The 14,800-nt window shown below is 39.4% G+C and overlaps 1 protein-coding gene across 1 annotated transcript in view; it reads right to left on the bottom strand.

Annotated features, from left to right (window-relative positions):
- map4k2 (mitogen-activated protein kinase kinase kinase kinase 2) overlaps positions 1 to 14,800 on the bottom strand; it is a 69,397-nt gene that overhangs the window by 2,383 nt on the left and 52,214 nt on the right. The window contains exons 17-29 of the mRNA XM_037681701.1: positions 9,505 to 9,680; positions 9,254 to 9,295; positions 6,812 to 6,896; positions 6,529 to 6,608; positions 4,852 to 4,912; positions 4,563 to 4,686; positions 4,399 to 4,457; positions 2,493 to 2,596; positions 2,137 to 2,314; positions 1,976 to 2,044; positions 940 to 1,026; positions 797 to 867; positions 658 to 713 (exon numbers count right to left, since the gene is read on the bottom strand). Coding sequence (XP_037537629.1) covers positions 658 to 713; positions 797 to 867; positions 940 to 1,026; positions 1,976 to 2,044; positions 2,137 to 2,314; positions 2,493 to 2,596; positions 4,399 to 4,457; positions 4,563 to 4,686; positions 4,852 to 4,912; positions 6,529 to 6,608; positions 6,812 to 6,896; positions 9,254 to 9,295; positions 9,505 to 9,680 — 1,192 coding nt within the window. The remainder of the gene's footprint in view (positions 1 to 657; positions 714 to 796; positions 868 to 939; positions 1,027 to 1,975; positions 2,045 to 2,136; positions 2,315 to 2,492; positions 2,597 to 4,398; positions 4,458 to 4,562; positions 4,687 to 4,851; positions 4,913 to 6,528; positions 6,609 to 6,811; positions 6,897 to 9,253; positions 9,296 to 9,504; positions 9,681 to 14,800) is intronic.

Below are 14,800 nucleotides of genomic sequence, written 5' to 3'. Positions count from 1 at the left end.
TATATATATATATATATATATATATATATATATATATATATATATATATACTGTATATATATATACTGTATATATATAGAGTGGCAGCCATCTTGGATTTTGACATGGTGACCCAATTTTCAAAATTAATTTTCTTAAACAGCCACACGCCATAAAGAACCTCATTTATTTTCAAGTGACATGCTGACAACATGCACGGATGGATGGAGGGTATTTCCAGTTCCCCCTCTTCACTCCATGACGGGGACAAAAAGTTGAGATGGGACAATTCAGAGCTAATAATGAGGTATGGAAATATTTTAAATTGATGAAGTCAGTAGTTGAATTTAGGTTGGCAGGTTGTGTTGTAGTCGCATTATTTTAAAAGTAATTAAAAAATCATATTTCTATTGAAGCATTATTAATAATGTCACACATTCAGGGATAAAAGAAGTTCATCCTTTTTAAGATCTTGCGTTTCATGAATCAGGACAAAATGCATTTTAAACCTAGTCCAGACCAAATCATTCTTTCAAAATGTTCTGATACGTCACATAGAAATGAGAGGACTTCAGTTTTCTCAGGACTGTAATCAACAGTTCTCATCACAGTTTCTCTCATGGGGATCACAACTAACACAATTTTCACTAAATTGAATACATTTTATTGTTAAAATACCTGGTTATTCCCAAAACTCTGAACACCCGACTCTCGTCCGTAATTTCCTGAGTTACCTGTACACAAATAGGACGTTGTTCGTTTGAACAAAAATAATAATAAAAATAATATAAACTGAACAACAGTAACAGAAAGTCACCTCGTCTGAGTGGAAACTTCTTCCTTTCAGGCCATGCTTCCAGAAAGCGAGCACACTGTCCTGTAAGCAGACTGAGAACACACGTCACGTCACTCAGATGTCAACTAAAAACATTTAGCTTTCCGTGTTCTTCCTGTTATTACCGAGTGTTTCAATTGGGAAGTCAAAGACCAGCTCAGGTGTTAGCTCTCTGGATGGAAAACCTCGCAGGTCCACAATCCTGATAGTTTCTGTCCCATGAGAATCAAGCACACTTTATTAACTCAACAGATGTCACTTCCTGTAAAAATGCAGTGTGGAGGCTTATTGCTGAATGATTTTTGCTGAAAGCTGCTGAAGAAGCTAAAACCTGCTGAAAAGGTTTCATCTCTACACTGTTAATGAGAGTTGAGTTTGAACAGCTGATATTTGCTGAAAGAAGATAAACAACAGAAATGTGTATAAAAAGATGAACGAAGCAGAAATGTGTATAAAAAGATGAACAAAGCAGAAATGTAGCAAAAATGAGGAGAATAATCTGAAATAGGCAGACGAAGGCTGACTTGATTAAAAAACATGACATTAGCAACAAAAAAAACATGTAGCTGTTAAAGCTAAAAGGAGGCTGACAGGAGCGAAAATGTTGATATTATGCAAAAGAATCACAAAAGGTGAAAATTAGCTAAATAAATAGCAGTAAAAAGGCTAAAATCTGCACAAAAAAGTAGCTGATAAAGCAGAAGAGAGATGAATTTAGCATAAAGTAGCCAAAAGGAACAGAACATTTGCTGAAAAAGGCTGAAGTGAGCAGAGAGAAGCTAAAAAAGCTGAAGCAGAACAGCAGCTGAAATGAGCAGTTTTAAACAGCTCAAAGGCTCTGAAGGACATGAAGAGCTCCATTCATTTTCAATGAGGAAAACTGGGCTGAAAAAGCTAAATATTAAAAAAAAGACCAAATATAAAAAAATAAAATAAAAGTTGCACAAATACTAAAAGTCTCATGCAGTCTCATGCTCATGCAGGAATGTCCTGCCTGAGCTGAACATTTTCATTCTTGAATTGTTGAAATAGAACAAAAACTGCTGAACGAGTTACGCGCTGAAAAACATACAGAGGAAAAACGGATCTCAGTGGTGAGAACGATTTAGAAACATTTACGCAATAAGGAGACTAAAACTTTAAGAAGATTTCTCGACTTACTTTCGACGACGATGAGGATTGTGTCTCGGTCCAGTTGGGTCACCTGCACAGCTTTGAGAACGCCGTTATCTGAAGTCAATTGGATAAAAAGAGACGTTCAGTTTAAGCTTCAATCTAAGACCTTCATACCCCAAAGGAAGGAGCGCAGAAGTTCCTCCTACCTGGTACTGGAACTGGCGTGCCGTTCAGCTCTATGATGTCAAACTTCAGCTGTTGGCTGCTTGTGGTGTTTCCTTCACCACTTGGTCTCACCCCCACACACAGTTGAGGAAACTCCTCTGTTGCAAGCACCAGCAGCTCAAACACCGGCAGCGTGTCTGGTAGCCGGACTGCTATGTGCTGGAAGAGAAACAAATGTAAGAAAACGGAAAGTGGAAAATAATTAATAGCTTTTAAGATTAGATTTAAGAAAGTATCAAACTCAGTGATAAAGCAGAAAAAGGAGACATGTACATGAATTACTTCTTCGTATGATCATAACATGTAAACGAAGACCCAGACAGCTTTTAAAACCAACCTTTAGATGCATGAATTTCTGCAGAGGCTCATACCACAACAGCAGAACCAGGCCAGACGGAACGGCCGCACACAGAAATGTGCTGTCTGTGTACGGGTTTCTTGCTAAAGACAACCAGAAAGTGAGAGAGACCGTTGATGTTGCAAAACAGAATACATGAACCACTTTCACTAATGACCAGAGGATGTTTCAGGAGAATCTACAGGCAAGTCACTCCAGAGGCTGATTTTTGTTCCTTGGTTGCCATTTTTAAAGACTATGGCAGCTGATGGCCAGTAAACATTATATATCAGTTTTATTGGCTGATCCCTGTCTGACAAAACTATCAGCTGAACTTAAAACGTTTATATCAGCTGAACTTAAAACGTTTAGGAGAACCTCCTGGAAACATTTTAAAATTCACAAGAGGATTGCTGCCTAAAAGAACAGTGAACAAAAGTTAGATGGATGTTCCTGCATCTCCTGAAGTCTTCTTATGCTCTACTTTTTATCTGCCAGTCTCCTACTTTTAGCTAAACTTTTGCTACCATTAGCCTCAAGCTAGCTTAATGTGATGTTTAGCTTCTAGCGAGCATTTTCATGCAGTTATCTAGCCTATTGTGACTTTTAGCTTTTAGCTAGCATTTTGCTACTATAGCTTTTAATTAGACACTTCTTATAGCTAGCCTATTGCTCCTTTACATTTTAACTAGGTTTATGCTACTTTAAGCTAACATGAAAACCTTTAGCTTTTAGCTAGTCTTTTGCAATATAATTTTTAGTCTTTTGCTACTGTTATAATTTTACTACCCATTATTTTAGCTTTTAGTTAGCTTTTTACTACTTTTAGCTTTGAGTTAGCCTTTTTCTACTTTACCTAGTGTTAAATTTTGATTATTTTAGCTTTTAGCTAAATTTTTGTGCCCTGAGATGACTTCTATTGTGACTTGACGCTATATAAAAAAACTGAACTTTATTGAATTAGCCTCAAGTTAGGTTTTTGCTATGTTTAGCATCTAGCAAGTCATTTGATGCAGTTAGCTTGCCTATTGTGACTTTTAGCTTTTAGCTAGCATTTTGCTACTATTGCTTTTAGTTAGACACTACTTTTAGCTAGCCTATTGCTCCTTTAACTAGCTTTATGCTACTTTTAGCTAACATGTAAAAACCTTTAGCTTTTAGCTAGCCTATTGCTCCTTCAGCTTTTAATTAGCTTTATGCTACTTTTAGCTAACATGTAAAACCCTTTAGCTTTTAGCAAGCCTTTTGCAACTTATAATTTTTAGTTAATCTTTTGCTACTATCATTTTATTATCTGTTTGCTTCTTAGCTTTTAGATAGTCTGTTACTACTTTTAGCTTTGAGTTAGCTTTTTTATACTTTTAGCTACCATTTTGATTATTTTAGCTTATAGCTAAACTTTCATTACCATTAGCCTCAAGCTCTCGTTTTACTATGTTTCGCTTCTAGTGAGTCTTTTGATGCAGCTGGCCTGTTGTGACATTTAACTAGCTTTGTTCTACTTTTAGCTAACATGTAAAAACCTTTGGCTTTTAGTTAACCTTTTGCAGCATAAATTTTAGCTAATCTTTAGCTACTGTTATTTTACTATCTGTTTGCTATTTTAGCTTTAAGCTTTGAGTTGGCCTTTTTCTACTTTTAACTAGCATTTTGATTATTATAGCTTTTAGCTGGTTTCTTCTAACTGTAACAACTTAATTTCAGCTTCTTCAGCAAATGCCAGCAGTCATTCAGCACTCTGTGTTCACAGTACATTTTTGCAGAAAAACAACCTGGGCTCGAACCTGCAGCCTCAGTATTAAAACAGCACAGCACTGACCACAGAGCTGCAGCTCTCAGAGGATAAAACAATGGAAAACATGCGGAGGAGCGTCTGTCAATCATTTGAAACCATGGAGTCACTTACCTACATTACATCTCCTGCAGCCTTTAGTGTCAGGAATCTTCATGGATATGGCAAACTTCCTGCAAGTGAAGAGAAAATTAGCAAGAACAAAAAGCCTTTACTTGTTCCAGAAAGCCACAGTGGGTACATTTGAAAAAGAGAAATGTTTAATGGCCTGTCCAAACCTGTGGATGATTCTCTCAGTGAAGCGACTGGTGCCAAGAGACAAGCTGCTGTGTTTCTTCTGCAGATGTCCTCTCTGTTCGAACAAAGGTATCAGACTGTGGGAGTAAAGCTGCAACGACTTTCCTGTGCAAAGGACACTTTCTTAAAGCAGCAGATAACATACAGTGTACTATGAATATTTTTGATCATTTCAAAAACATTTCATTGACCTTGTGTTAACCTGCATATGACAAATAAACATAACTTGAACTATGCTCTCTGACAAAGACAAACTCCAGGAGATGTTACCTGAGACAGACATCAGCACATTGTTCATGACGTAAAGCCAGGTACACCTCCGAGGTAACAGCTGTAGAGAGAGAAACACAAAATAAACAGTCCACTAAATACTGGACAGATTGGCAGCCGTCTCAAAAGTTTTCCATGAATGAATAATCTGTCTCTCTTCAGAAATGACGTTTGACCCTTTGCAGAATGATGGGCAGCAACAATTGCTTTTTTTTAAGGGAAAATTTAGATATGTTTATTACATTTTTCATCTTAGGATGTCTTATTTAGCTGTGCAATGCATTCTGGGGCAATGATGTAAATAGGTTGCAGTCCAGACTAAAACACAAGGAGTCTAGGTTAAAAAGTTATAATGTGACAATAAAGTTATATTTTTATTATTCTTTATGCTGCTATGCATAATATGCGGGTTGAAATGATCAAATGTGAACAACTTGCCATGTTTAATGTATTACAATGAATACAATATAATACATGTACATATATACAATGAATACAATATAATACACATGTACATATATATATACAATGTATACAATATACAATGAAGCTAATGCTATATACATTAGCTCTAGAGCTAATGCTATTAGCCCTGGAGCTAACAGTTTTAGCTCTGGAGCTGTAGCCATAAATATTAGTTCTGGAGCTAAAGCTTTTAACTCTGGAGCTGATGCCAAATACTGGGTACATTAGTTCTGAAGCTAATGGTTTTAGCTCTAGAGCTAATGCCAGATACATTACCTCTGAAGCTAACACTATTAGCTCATGCCAGATACATTACCTCTGAAGCTAACACTATTAGCTCATGCCAGATACATTAGTTCTGAAGCTAACAGTTTTAGCTCTGGAGCTGATGCCATTATATATTAGCTCTGGAACCAACACTATTGGCCGTGGAGCTAACAGTATTAGCTTTGGCGCTAAAGCCATATTAGTTCTGGAGCTAATGCCAGATACATTAGTTATGAAGCTAACAGTTTTAGCTCTGGAGCTAACGCCAGATACATTAGTTATGAAGCTAACAGTTTTAGCTCTGGAGCTGATGCCATTATATATTAGCCCTGGAGCTTATGGTAAGCTAAAAGGCTAAAGCTGAAGAACACCTTGCACAAACCAGCTCTGTTGTCACCTGTCTGTGAAGCAGCGCTGGGCTGCTGTCACACACGTGAATTAAAGCGTAGTTGTGTGCTAAGCATTGCTCTGTGGTCTGGGCAGAATAGTTTGGCTTTACATCGGCTGCAACACCCTACAACCCAAGTTAGGACAGCGACAGATAATGGATAAACAGATGTGTAAAGTGACAAAATATAAAGTCTTTATTGTTATATAAAGTGTTATGCACTATTCTAATGTACATGAGAATATGTGTTGATGCTTGTTGTGAATGGTTTGTGATAGAAAACAGAGCTCTTTGCAGCAGAAGCTCTTTCATAAGCTGCATAAATAGCAGCTCTTCCGTCCAACTCTCCTCGTCATCCATTCCGTCATCGTATTTTAATAATTTCATTCAGTTGTTAGCACCTGTCTGATACAGGTGTGTCGTAGCTGTGTGGGTATCTGCACACAGAGCGGGTCACTGACATCTAATCACAACATTGTTTTGGAGTCTGGTTTAAATCAGAGCTGACATCTGTGTGAACAGGACCAATGGGTCTTCAGAACTTTAATACTTGAAACCTTTTCCAGTGTGTCTTCATGAAGCTCATTAAGGTTCAGTGTGTAGATGCCCTCGTCGGCTCCCAGAATAAGATATTGATCTAAAAAGGGAAAATCTTTGTTAAAGAGCGGAGCCAATTTTCTTGTAACACAAAACTAAATATTACACATATATTTTGATCATTCAAAGAATTCTTTGAACTTGAAAATTTCACCATAAGATGTGTTTAAATGGTCAATTCTGCTTTGAAATAAAATAAACAGCATAATCAGGTTCAGGTTAATAAAACAGCACTCTCCTTACCTTTCGTTTTGGGTAAAATCCAGGTGACGGCACAGTGGATTTTAAGAGGGCAGCCATTGAAGACTTTGGAGAAGCACGCTCCCATCTGAAAGGCAGCAGAGTAAAGGATCAGTCTGTAGATTTAAGTTGTTTCAACTGCCAACTGGTACCAGTGTCAGAAACAACATCTTTTCTTTTGTGCATCCAACCTTGGTGACCTCATAATGCAGAAACTGAGTGTTGAATTTCCAAATAACAGAAAGTAAACTTATTTAAGCAGGGAAGAATGACAGAAGATGAGCCAGTGTAAGCAATTAGACCTTTCACATTAGGGATGAAGGTGCAGGTGAAACCAGATGTTTAAATACACACTTTATAGAGACAGAATGGTAAATGGACTGTTCTTATAGAACACCTTTCTATCTAATTAAGACACTCAAAGCTCTTTACTCTACAATCTGTGCCCTCATTTACCCATTCATCAGCACTCTACTAGACCTATACAAAGAATAATCAGTGTTTTAGATCATATTCATACACCGATGGGACACACAGAGGCAATGAGGAGTTCAATGTCTTGCCCAGGGACACTTGAGCGCGCAACTGCTGATGGAATTGAACCCCCAACTCTCCCATTGGCGGACGATCGCTCTAACCACTCAGCCACAGCAGTCTCACTGACAGTTAAATCAGACAAAACCTTTCCTGTTTTAGGTCGGTTAGAATGCACAAAGTTATTTTCATTTGTTAAATTCATGAAAAATTAGATTTTTTTTTTTTTTTACTTTCCTCAAAGTCACAAGTTTGCATACACCAATATGTCTTAAAACAAATAGGGAATCAGCCAAAAGTCTTTGATTGGTTGGTTGACAATGTTTGAGTTAACTGGAGGTCCACCTGTGGATGCATTTTAAAATACACCTCAAACACTCTGCTTCTTTGTGTGGCATCACGGGAAAATCTGAAGAAATCAGCCAAGATATCAGGAAGAGAATCATCGAGCTCCACAACTCTGCTTCATTCTTGGGTCCAGTTTCCAGATGTGTAAAGGTTCATCTGTTCAAACATTTATCCACAAGTCTAAACAGCATGAGAACGTCTCACCATCATATGGAGGAGACAGGTTCTGTATTTTATAGATGAACTTGTTGGTCTGAAACGTGCATTTAATTTTTTCTTTTCTTTCAGCTGCTCCCTTCTTCAGGGGTCACCACAGCAAATTAAGCTGCACGAAGACTTGGTGATTGTTTTTATGAAGGATGTCCTTCCTGACACAACCACAGATCACCGAGCTACCACAGCCCTCTGTGTGGAGCAGGGAGCTGCTATCTAGGGCGCCCGGGGGAGCAGATGATGAGGGTTAAGGGAATTGCTCAAGAGCACAGAGTGGGGCAAAAGAGGGTGGAGGCAGGTGTGGGTGTTTCACCTTTCCCATCCACATTTTGATGTTGTTGGTACCAGGAGTTGAACGGATGACATTCCATTCACAGACCCACCTTCTCTAACCTCTACGCCACCACTCCCGTTGGTCTCAAATGTGCATAAAACCCCCAAAACAACGGCAGCAGATCTTTGGAAGATGTTGGTGAAGCTGGTCAGAGTCATTATCTACAGAGAAACCAGTCCTGGACCAACATGGACTGAAAGGACAGGAAGATGTTACTCCCACAGCAAGGAGACTTGTCCTGTGGTCTGAAGAAATGAAGGACCAACTGTTTAGCCATGATGACCATCGTTACATTAGGTTGAAGCATCTCATCTGTGAAGTACGGGGGTGGCTGCATCATGCTGTGGGTGTTTTACTGCAGGAGGAACTGGTGCTCTTCATGAAATAGATGTCATCATGAGGCGAGAACATCATGTGGAAATATTGAAGCAAAACCTCAAGACGTCAGTCGGGAAGTTAAACTTGGACACAAACGGGTCTTCAAATGGACAAAGACCCAAAACATGCGGCCAAATTAGTTACAAAGTGGTTTAAGGACGACAAAGTCAGAGTTTAGGAGCAGACATCACAAACATCTGATCTCAGTCCTACAGGACATTTGTGGACAAACCTGATGAGGTGTGTGAACAAGGAGACCTACAAACCTGACTCAGGTCCAGCAGTTCTGTCAGGAGAAACGGGACCAAATGACAGAAACATAGAGAGAAACTTGTGAAAGAAAACCCAATACACTTGACCCAGTTCAGACAGTTTGAATCCACTAATACTAAATATTAAAGACATGGATGGAAACATGAGACTTTGAAGAAAGTTTTAAAAATTTATCTGAAAATTCTTTCACTATTTAACAAATATAAATAATTTTAGGAACCATAACTAACCTAAAACGGTTTAGTCTGATCGACTGTCAGACAGTGAGACAAAAGGGTTGTGTCTTTTCTACACAGTGTATGTAAACATCTGATTTTAACTGTATTTTTTGTTACAGGTTGCATGCTGTTAGATTTCACACTTACATGGACTTGAGGAGTGGGGGGTAGTCCGTGAAAATCAGCTTTCTAGAAATTACAGAAGTTACAAAACAAAGGGAGTAATAAAAACAATAACCCGGGGCATTAACACAATGTCATGGATTAATTTTGAGGCTGTAATTTATTTGACAAAAAGTCTTAAAGGGTTCAAACAGAATCATTGGGGAGTTATTAGGTTAGCAAGTCACACAAGTTTCCTTCTTTTGTAAAGGGAAGCAAACTTGGATCGAACTCACAGAGTCCTCTGTTTTCTTCCTAAGTGTGCTCCACTCCAGTGAAAAGGGTGTCTCCCTTTTAGAGGAGGACACTGTGGTAACCGTCGTCTTCTCTGCTGAAACAGTGTAGTCTTGTGACAGACATGGGTCACTGCAGTGCTGACTGATGTCTTGTGTAGCTGAACACCTGGCCAAGACTTGAAGGGAGACAAAAAGGAAAGTTTATCAAATGAAACAAAGTCCTGATGAAGCAACATAAATTAATAAAACCAAAAAAACACCCAATGGGCAAATATGTTGGCACCTTAATGAATAATGGGTTATTTAGCAAATGTTAAGACAAGTGGTGCTAGTCGGTAAGGATGCGTTCAGCTTTGCCTGACTGAGTCCAGGCAGAGGAGCTGCACGCAACTCTAAAACATACAAACTTGGGAAATTGTGTAAAATGAAAATTTCAACAGAAAGCAATGAGTTGCAAATCTCATAAACCACTAACATAGTAAACATGCCAAACAATGGAACTAAGAAACTACAATTTTTAGGGAAACAAAAAAAGGTAATCCTGAATTTGATGACCACAACACATCAAAACTATGTGACATGGGAAACAAAAGGGTGTAAGTAAGTGGTACAAATAAGGAAAAGCTGGAGGAGCACTTTACAACTAACATGGTTATTTGTCAACAGGTCAGTAAATGGTCTGGGTGTAAAAAGAGCATTTTAGAGAGGCTGAATCTCTCACATGTAAAGATGGGCAGAGCCATAGTCTGCAACAAAGTGCATATAAATATAGTGGAACGATTTCAGAAAAATGTTTTTCAATGCAAAATAGGGAAGACTTCAAATTCCATCATCTACATTTCATAGTTTCATTAAAACGTAAAGATGTCCCCATGATGCCTCCCTAGAGAGGTTTTCCAGGCATGTTCATGTATAAGAAGAGACCCTGGGGAAGACCTAGGACACACTGGAGAGACTGTTTCTTGGCTGGCCTGGGAATGCCTTTGCATCCTCCCAGAAGGGCTGGAAGAGGTGGCTGTGGAAAGAAACGTCAGGGCCTCCCTGATAGCCTCATAGAGCTTAAGGCCACCTAACTCTAGAACAAGTGGAAGTTTAAGGATGTTTGGTTTCAGAATCCTAGAGAAGTCTCTGAGCTTAAAAGACAATGGAAGCATTGCATATTTCAGCACAACACTGCTAAACCACATAGTGAGTCATTACAACAGGTTTGGTTCTCAAACCAGACACTGATGATGAACATTACAAACAGGAGCAGAACAAAAGAAAGCCCTGGCTGAGTCCAGATGTTAATGAGCAAGAGCTTGACTTTGTGCCAAGAATGCAGAAACAGCTCTTGCTTTGATCATCAGGAACAGGATAGCCCTTAAAGACAACTGTGGTACCCCCTATAGAATGCCTTGAGAAACACAGTCATAAACCTTCCAGGTTTACAAAACACATGTCGACGGGAGAGTCAAATGCCCATGACCCCATTAGCAACGCTGCAAGGGTGAAGATTTGGTCTACTGTTCTACGGCCAGGATGAAAGCTACATTGCTCCTCCTGATTCCAAGGCTTGATAGTCAGTCAAAGTCTTCCTTCCAGCACCCTGATGTAAATATTTCCTGGAATGTTAAAGTGTGTGATTCCTCAATAGTTGGGACACACCATCCCAGGAGTCTGCAATGAGTTCAAGAGCCTAAGCTGCATAAAAGAAAGCCTGATATTTAATTAGTATTGTTTAATGTCACACATGCACCTACTCCTTACCCCACCAGTGAGGGGATATTCCATGTCTGTAGAGCTAGTTTATAGTGCCAGGAATCAGCAATGCCAGGGACCATCTCTTGTCTGCTGTCCAACTTACATAACACCTGACCTCAACAGTCCTCCTCACAAGTGGTGGGCCCACGTCGAGGTGGCATCAGTCCGTCTTATGGGTTTGGCCTGCCCGAGCCCGAGGAACCAAGGCTCAACCACTAGGTGCTTGCTGGCTAGCTTAATCCCCAAGCCTGGGGTGTGCCCCCGTTTTCCTTTTTCAATACAACCACAATACAACCACTACTAACGTACAAGCTGTGCTGCTGATTCAAGTAAACACACTGATATAATTTCATACTGGACTATGTAGAGTAGGAGATCCGAGAAGTTAAAGCAGGACTAAGTACATCGTCCCCACAGGATGGTTCTGGTACACGTGTAAAATTTTTCCCTTCACAAAAACAAAAGGAACATTGTACTCATTGGAAAAAAAACACAACTCAAATTGTTTTTAGACGTTGATTCCTATAGCTCTTCTTATTTTGCTGCCAAATGTTCAATTTTTTAAATACATTAAGATGCAGAGGTTGGCATGGTTCTGCTAATCTGCTAATAGCAAAGCTAACTTTCCATGTAGCATATTAGCATTTTTGCTCATTTTGAAAGCCTTTAGCAGAATTAGCTCTTGCTAAATTTAAATATGACAAATTAAAGTCTGCCAAGTATTTTTTAAAGACAGTTCTCTGCACTAAAATCATACAGAACAACATTGATTTTCACAGAACTATGCTATGCAGAGCTAACCAAAGCTAAGCACCACCTAGTGATGTCACCACCCTTGCAGAGCTTTACCCCCCTCATATATACCACACCTTGCAAGCAGTTTCTGACTCATAGTGTCAGTTTACAGCCAATAACAGAAACTTTAATTTTTCACAGTGATTATTCTGGTTAGACTCATGAATCTCTAACCAGGATAATCACTGTGAAAAATCACATCATGTTGCTGCTGATCTGTTTCATGTTGCTGTGTTCATGCCCATCTGCTCACACAGAATCATGTCGTGCTGTTCGGCGTATCGTTTTTATGCTGTTAATGCTTAGTGTATATTTAGTTGACGTTTTTCTTAGTTAATATCTTGGATGTTATCATTGTTTTACATTTTATTGTTGGTTGTAACTGGGACCCTGTGTACATAATTTCATTCCACCACATGTACCACATGAGATGCGAATGACAATAAAAAATATCTGAATCTGAATTTAACAAATGCCAAACCAAACCAGAACAGGAAAATATGAAAAACTAATTTTCACACTCAAAACCATCGTAAACAGTCAGAAACATTGCACACATAATTCCTACCCAGTATGCTTTTCAACACACTAACAGTCTCTGGGACGTGACTCTCTCACATATTTCTTCACACATTTTTACAAACCGGATGCCAAAAAAGTTGGGACACTAAACAAATTGTGAATAAAAACTGAATGCAATGATGTGGAGATGGCAAATGTCAATATTTTATTCGTAATATAACATAGATGACAGATCAAGAGTTTAATCTGAGTAAATGTAACATTTTAAAGGAAAAATATGTTGATTCAAAATTTCAAAGTGTCAACAAATCCCAAAAAAGTTGGGACAAGTAGCAATAAGTGGCTGGAAAAAGGAAATTGAGCATATAACGAAAAGCTGGAAGACCAATTAGTCAGAGTCAGAGTCAGAGTCAGAGTTTCTTTATTGTCATTCGCACCTCATGTGGTACATGTGGTGGAGCGAAATTATGTACACAGGGTCCCAGTTACAGCCAACAATAAAATGTATAAGAAAAACAGTAATAACATCTAAGATATGAACTAAGAAAAACATCAACTAAATATACACTAAGCACTCATAACATAAAACATCAGCACAAACATGAACATGAGTCTGTGAGCAGATGTGCACGCATGAACACATCAACATTGAAACAGATCAGCAGCAACATGAAACAGATCAGCAGCAACATGATATGGTTTTTCACAGTGATTATTCTAGTTAGAGATTCATGAGTCTAACAGCCTCAGGGTAGAAGCTGTTCCTCAGTCTAGTGGTTCTACACTTAATGCTCCTTAACCTCCTTCCTGAGGGGAGTGGGGCAAAAAGTGTGTGTGCTGGGTGAGTGGAGTCCTTCATGATGCAGGCGGCCCTCTTCCTGCATCTGGAGGTGTAGATGTCTGTGATGGTGGGGAGGCTGATTCCAACAGATTTCTGTGCAGCCTTCACCACTCTCTGCAAAGTTTTTCTTTCTGCAGCTGTGCAGCCTCCATGCCACACGATGTTGGAGCACAGGATGCTCTCCACTGCACACCTGTAGAAGGAGGTGAGGACTGAGCTTCCCAGACCAGCTCGCCTCAGCCGTCTGAGGAAGTAGAGTCTCTGATGAGCTTTCTTGATCAGGCTGGTGGTGTTGTTGCTCCAGCTGAGTTTGTCATTCATGTGTACACCCAAGTACTTGTAGCTGGAGACCACTTCCACCGCAGATCCTCTTATGTTCAGGGGGGTGTAGGTGTTTTTGTTCCTTCTGAAGTCCACAATCATCTCCTTCGTCTTCTTCACATTGATGTGAAGGTTATTCTCTCTGCACCAGCTCTCCAGGTGTTCCACCTCTTGCCTGTAGCTGGACTCATCATTGTTTGTGATGCATCCCACCACCGCTGTATCATCTGCAAACTTTACAATGTGACAGCCTGGATGGGTAGCTGGGTAGCTAACCAAAATTAACACTAATTAGGTCAATTGACAACATGATTGGGTATAAAAAGAGCTTCTTAGAGTGTCAGTGTCTCTCAGAAGCCAAGATCAGAGTCAGAGTCAGAGTTTCTTTATTGTCATTCGTACCTCATGTGGTACATGTGGTGGAGCGAAATTATGTACACGGGGTCCCAGTTACATCCAACAATAAAATGTATAAGAAAAACAGTAACAACATCTAAGATATGAACTAAGAAAAACATCAACTAAATATACACTAAGCACTCATAACATAAAACATTGAACATCAGCACAAACATGAACATGAGTCTGTGGTAAGATGGTAAGTGGATCACCAATTCCACCATTGTTGCACAGAAAGATAGTGCAGCAATACCAGAATGATGTTACCCAGCATAAAATAGCAAAGACTTTTAAGTTATCATCATCAACCGTGCATAACATCATCAAAAGATTCAGAGAATCTGGAACAATCGCTGTGCATAAGGGTCAAGGCCGTAAAACTCTACTGGATGCTCGTGATCTCCGGGCCCTTAAACGTCACTGCACCTCAAACAGGAATGCCACTGTCAAGAAAATAACAGAATGGGCTCAGGAATACTTCCAGAAAGCATTGTTAGTGAACACAACCCACCGTGCCATCCACCGTTGCCAGCTGAAACTCCACAGTGCAAAGAGGAAGCCATTTCTAAGCAAGCTCCACAAGCTCAGACGTTTGCACTGGGCCAGGGGTCATTTAAAATGGAGTGTGGCAAAATGGAAGACTGTTCTGTGGTCAGATGAGTCACGATTTGAAGT

The sequence above is a fragment of the Nematolebias whitei genome, chromosome 1, assembly GCF_014905685.2.
Source record: "Nematolebias whitei isolate Nwh7 chromosome 1, NemWhi1, whole genome shotgun sequence".
NCBI lineage: Eukaryota > Metazoa > Chordata > Actinopteri > Cyprinodontiformes > Rivulidae > Nematolebias > Nematolebias whitei.
Note: the sequence above shows the minus strand (reverse complement) of the source record. Positions and strands in the feature narration are given on the sequence as shown.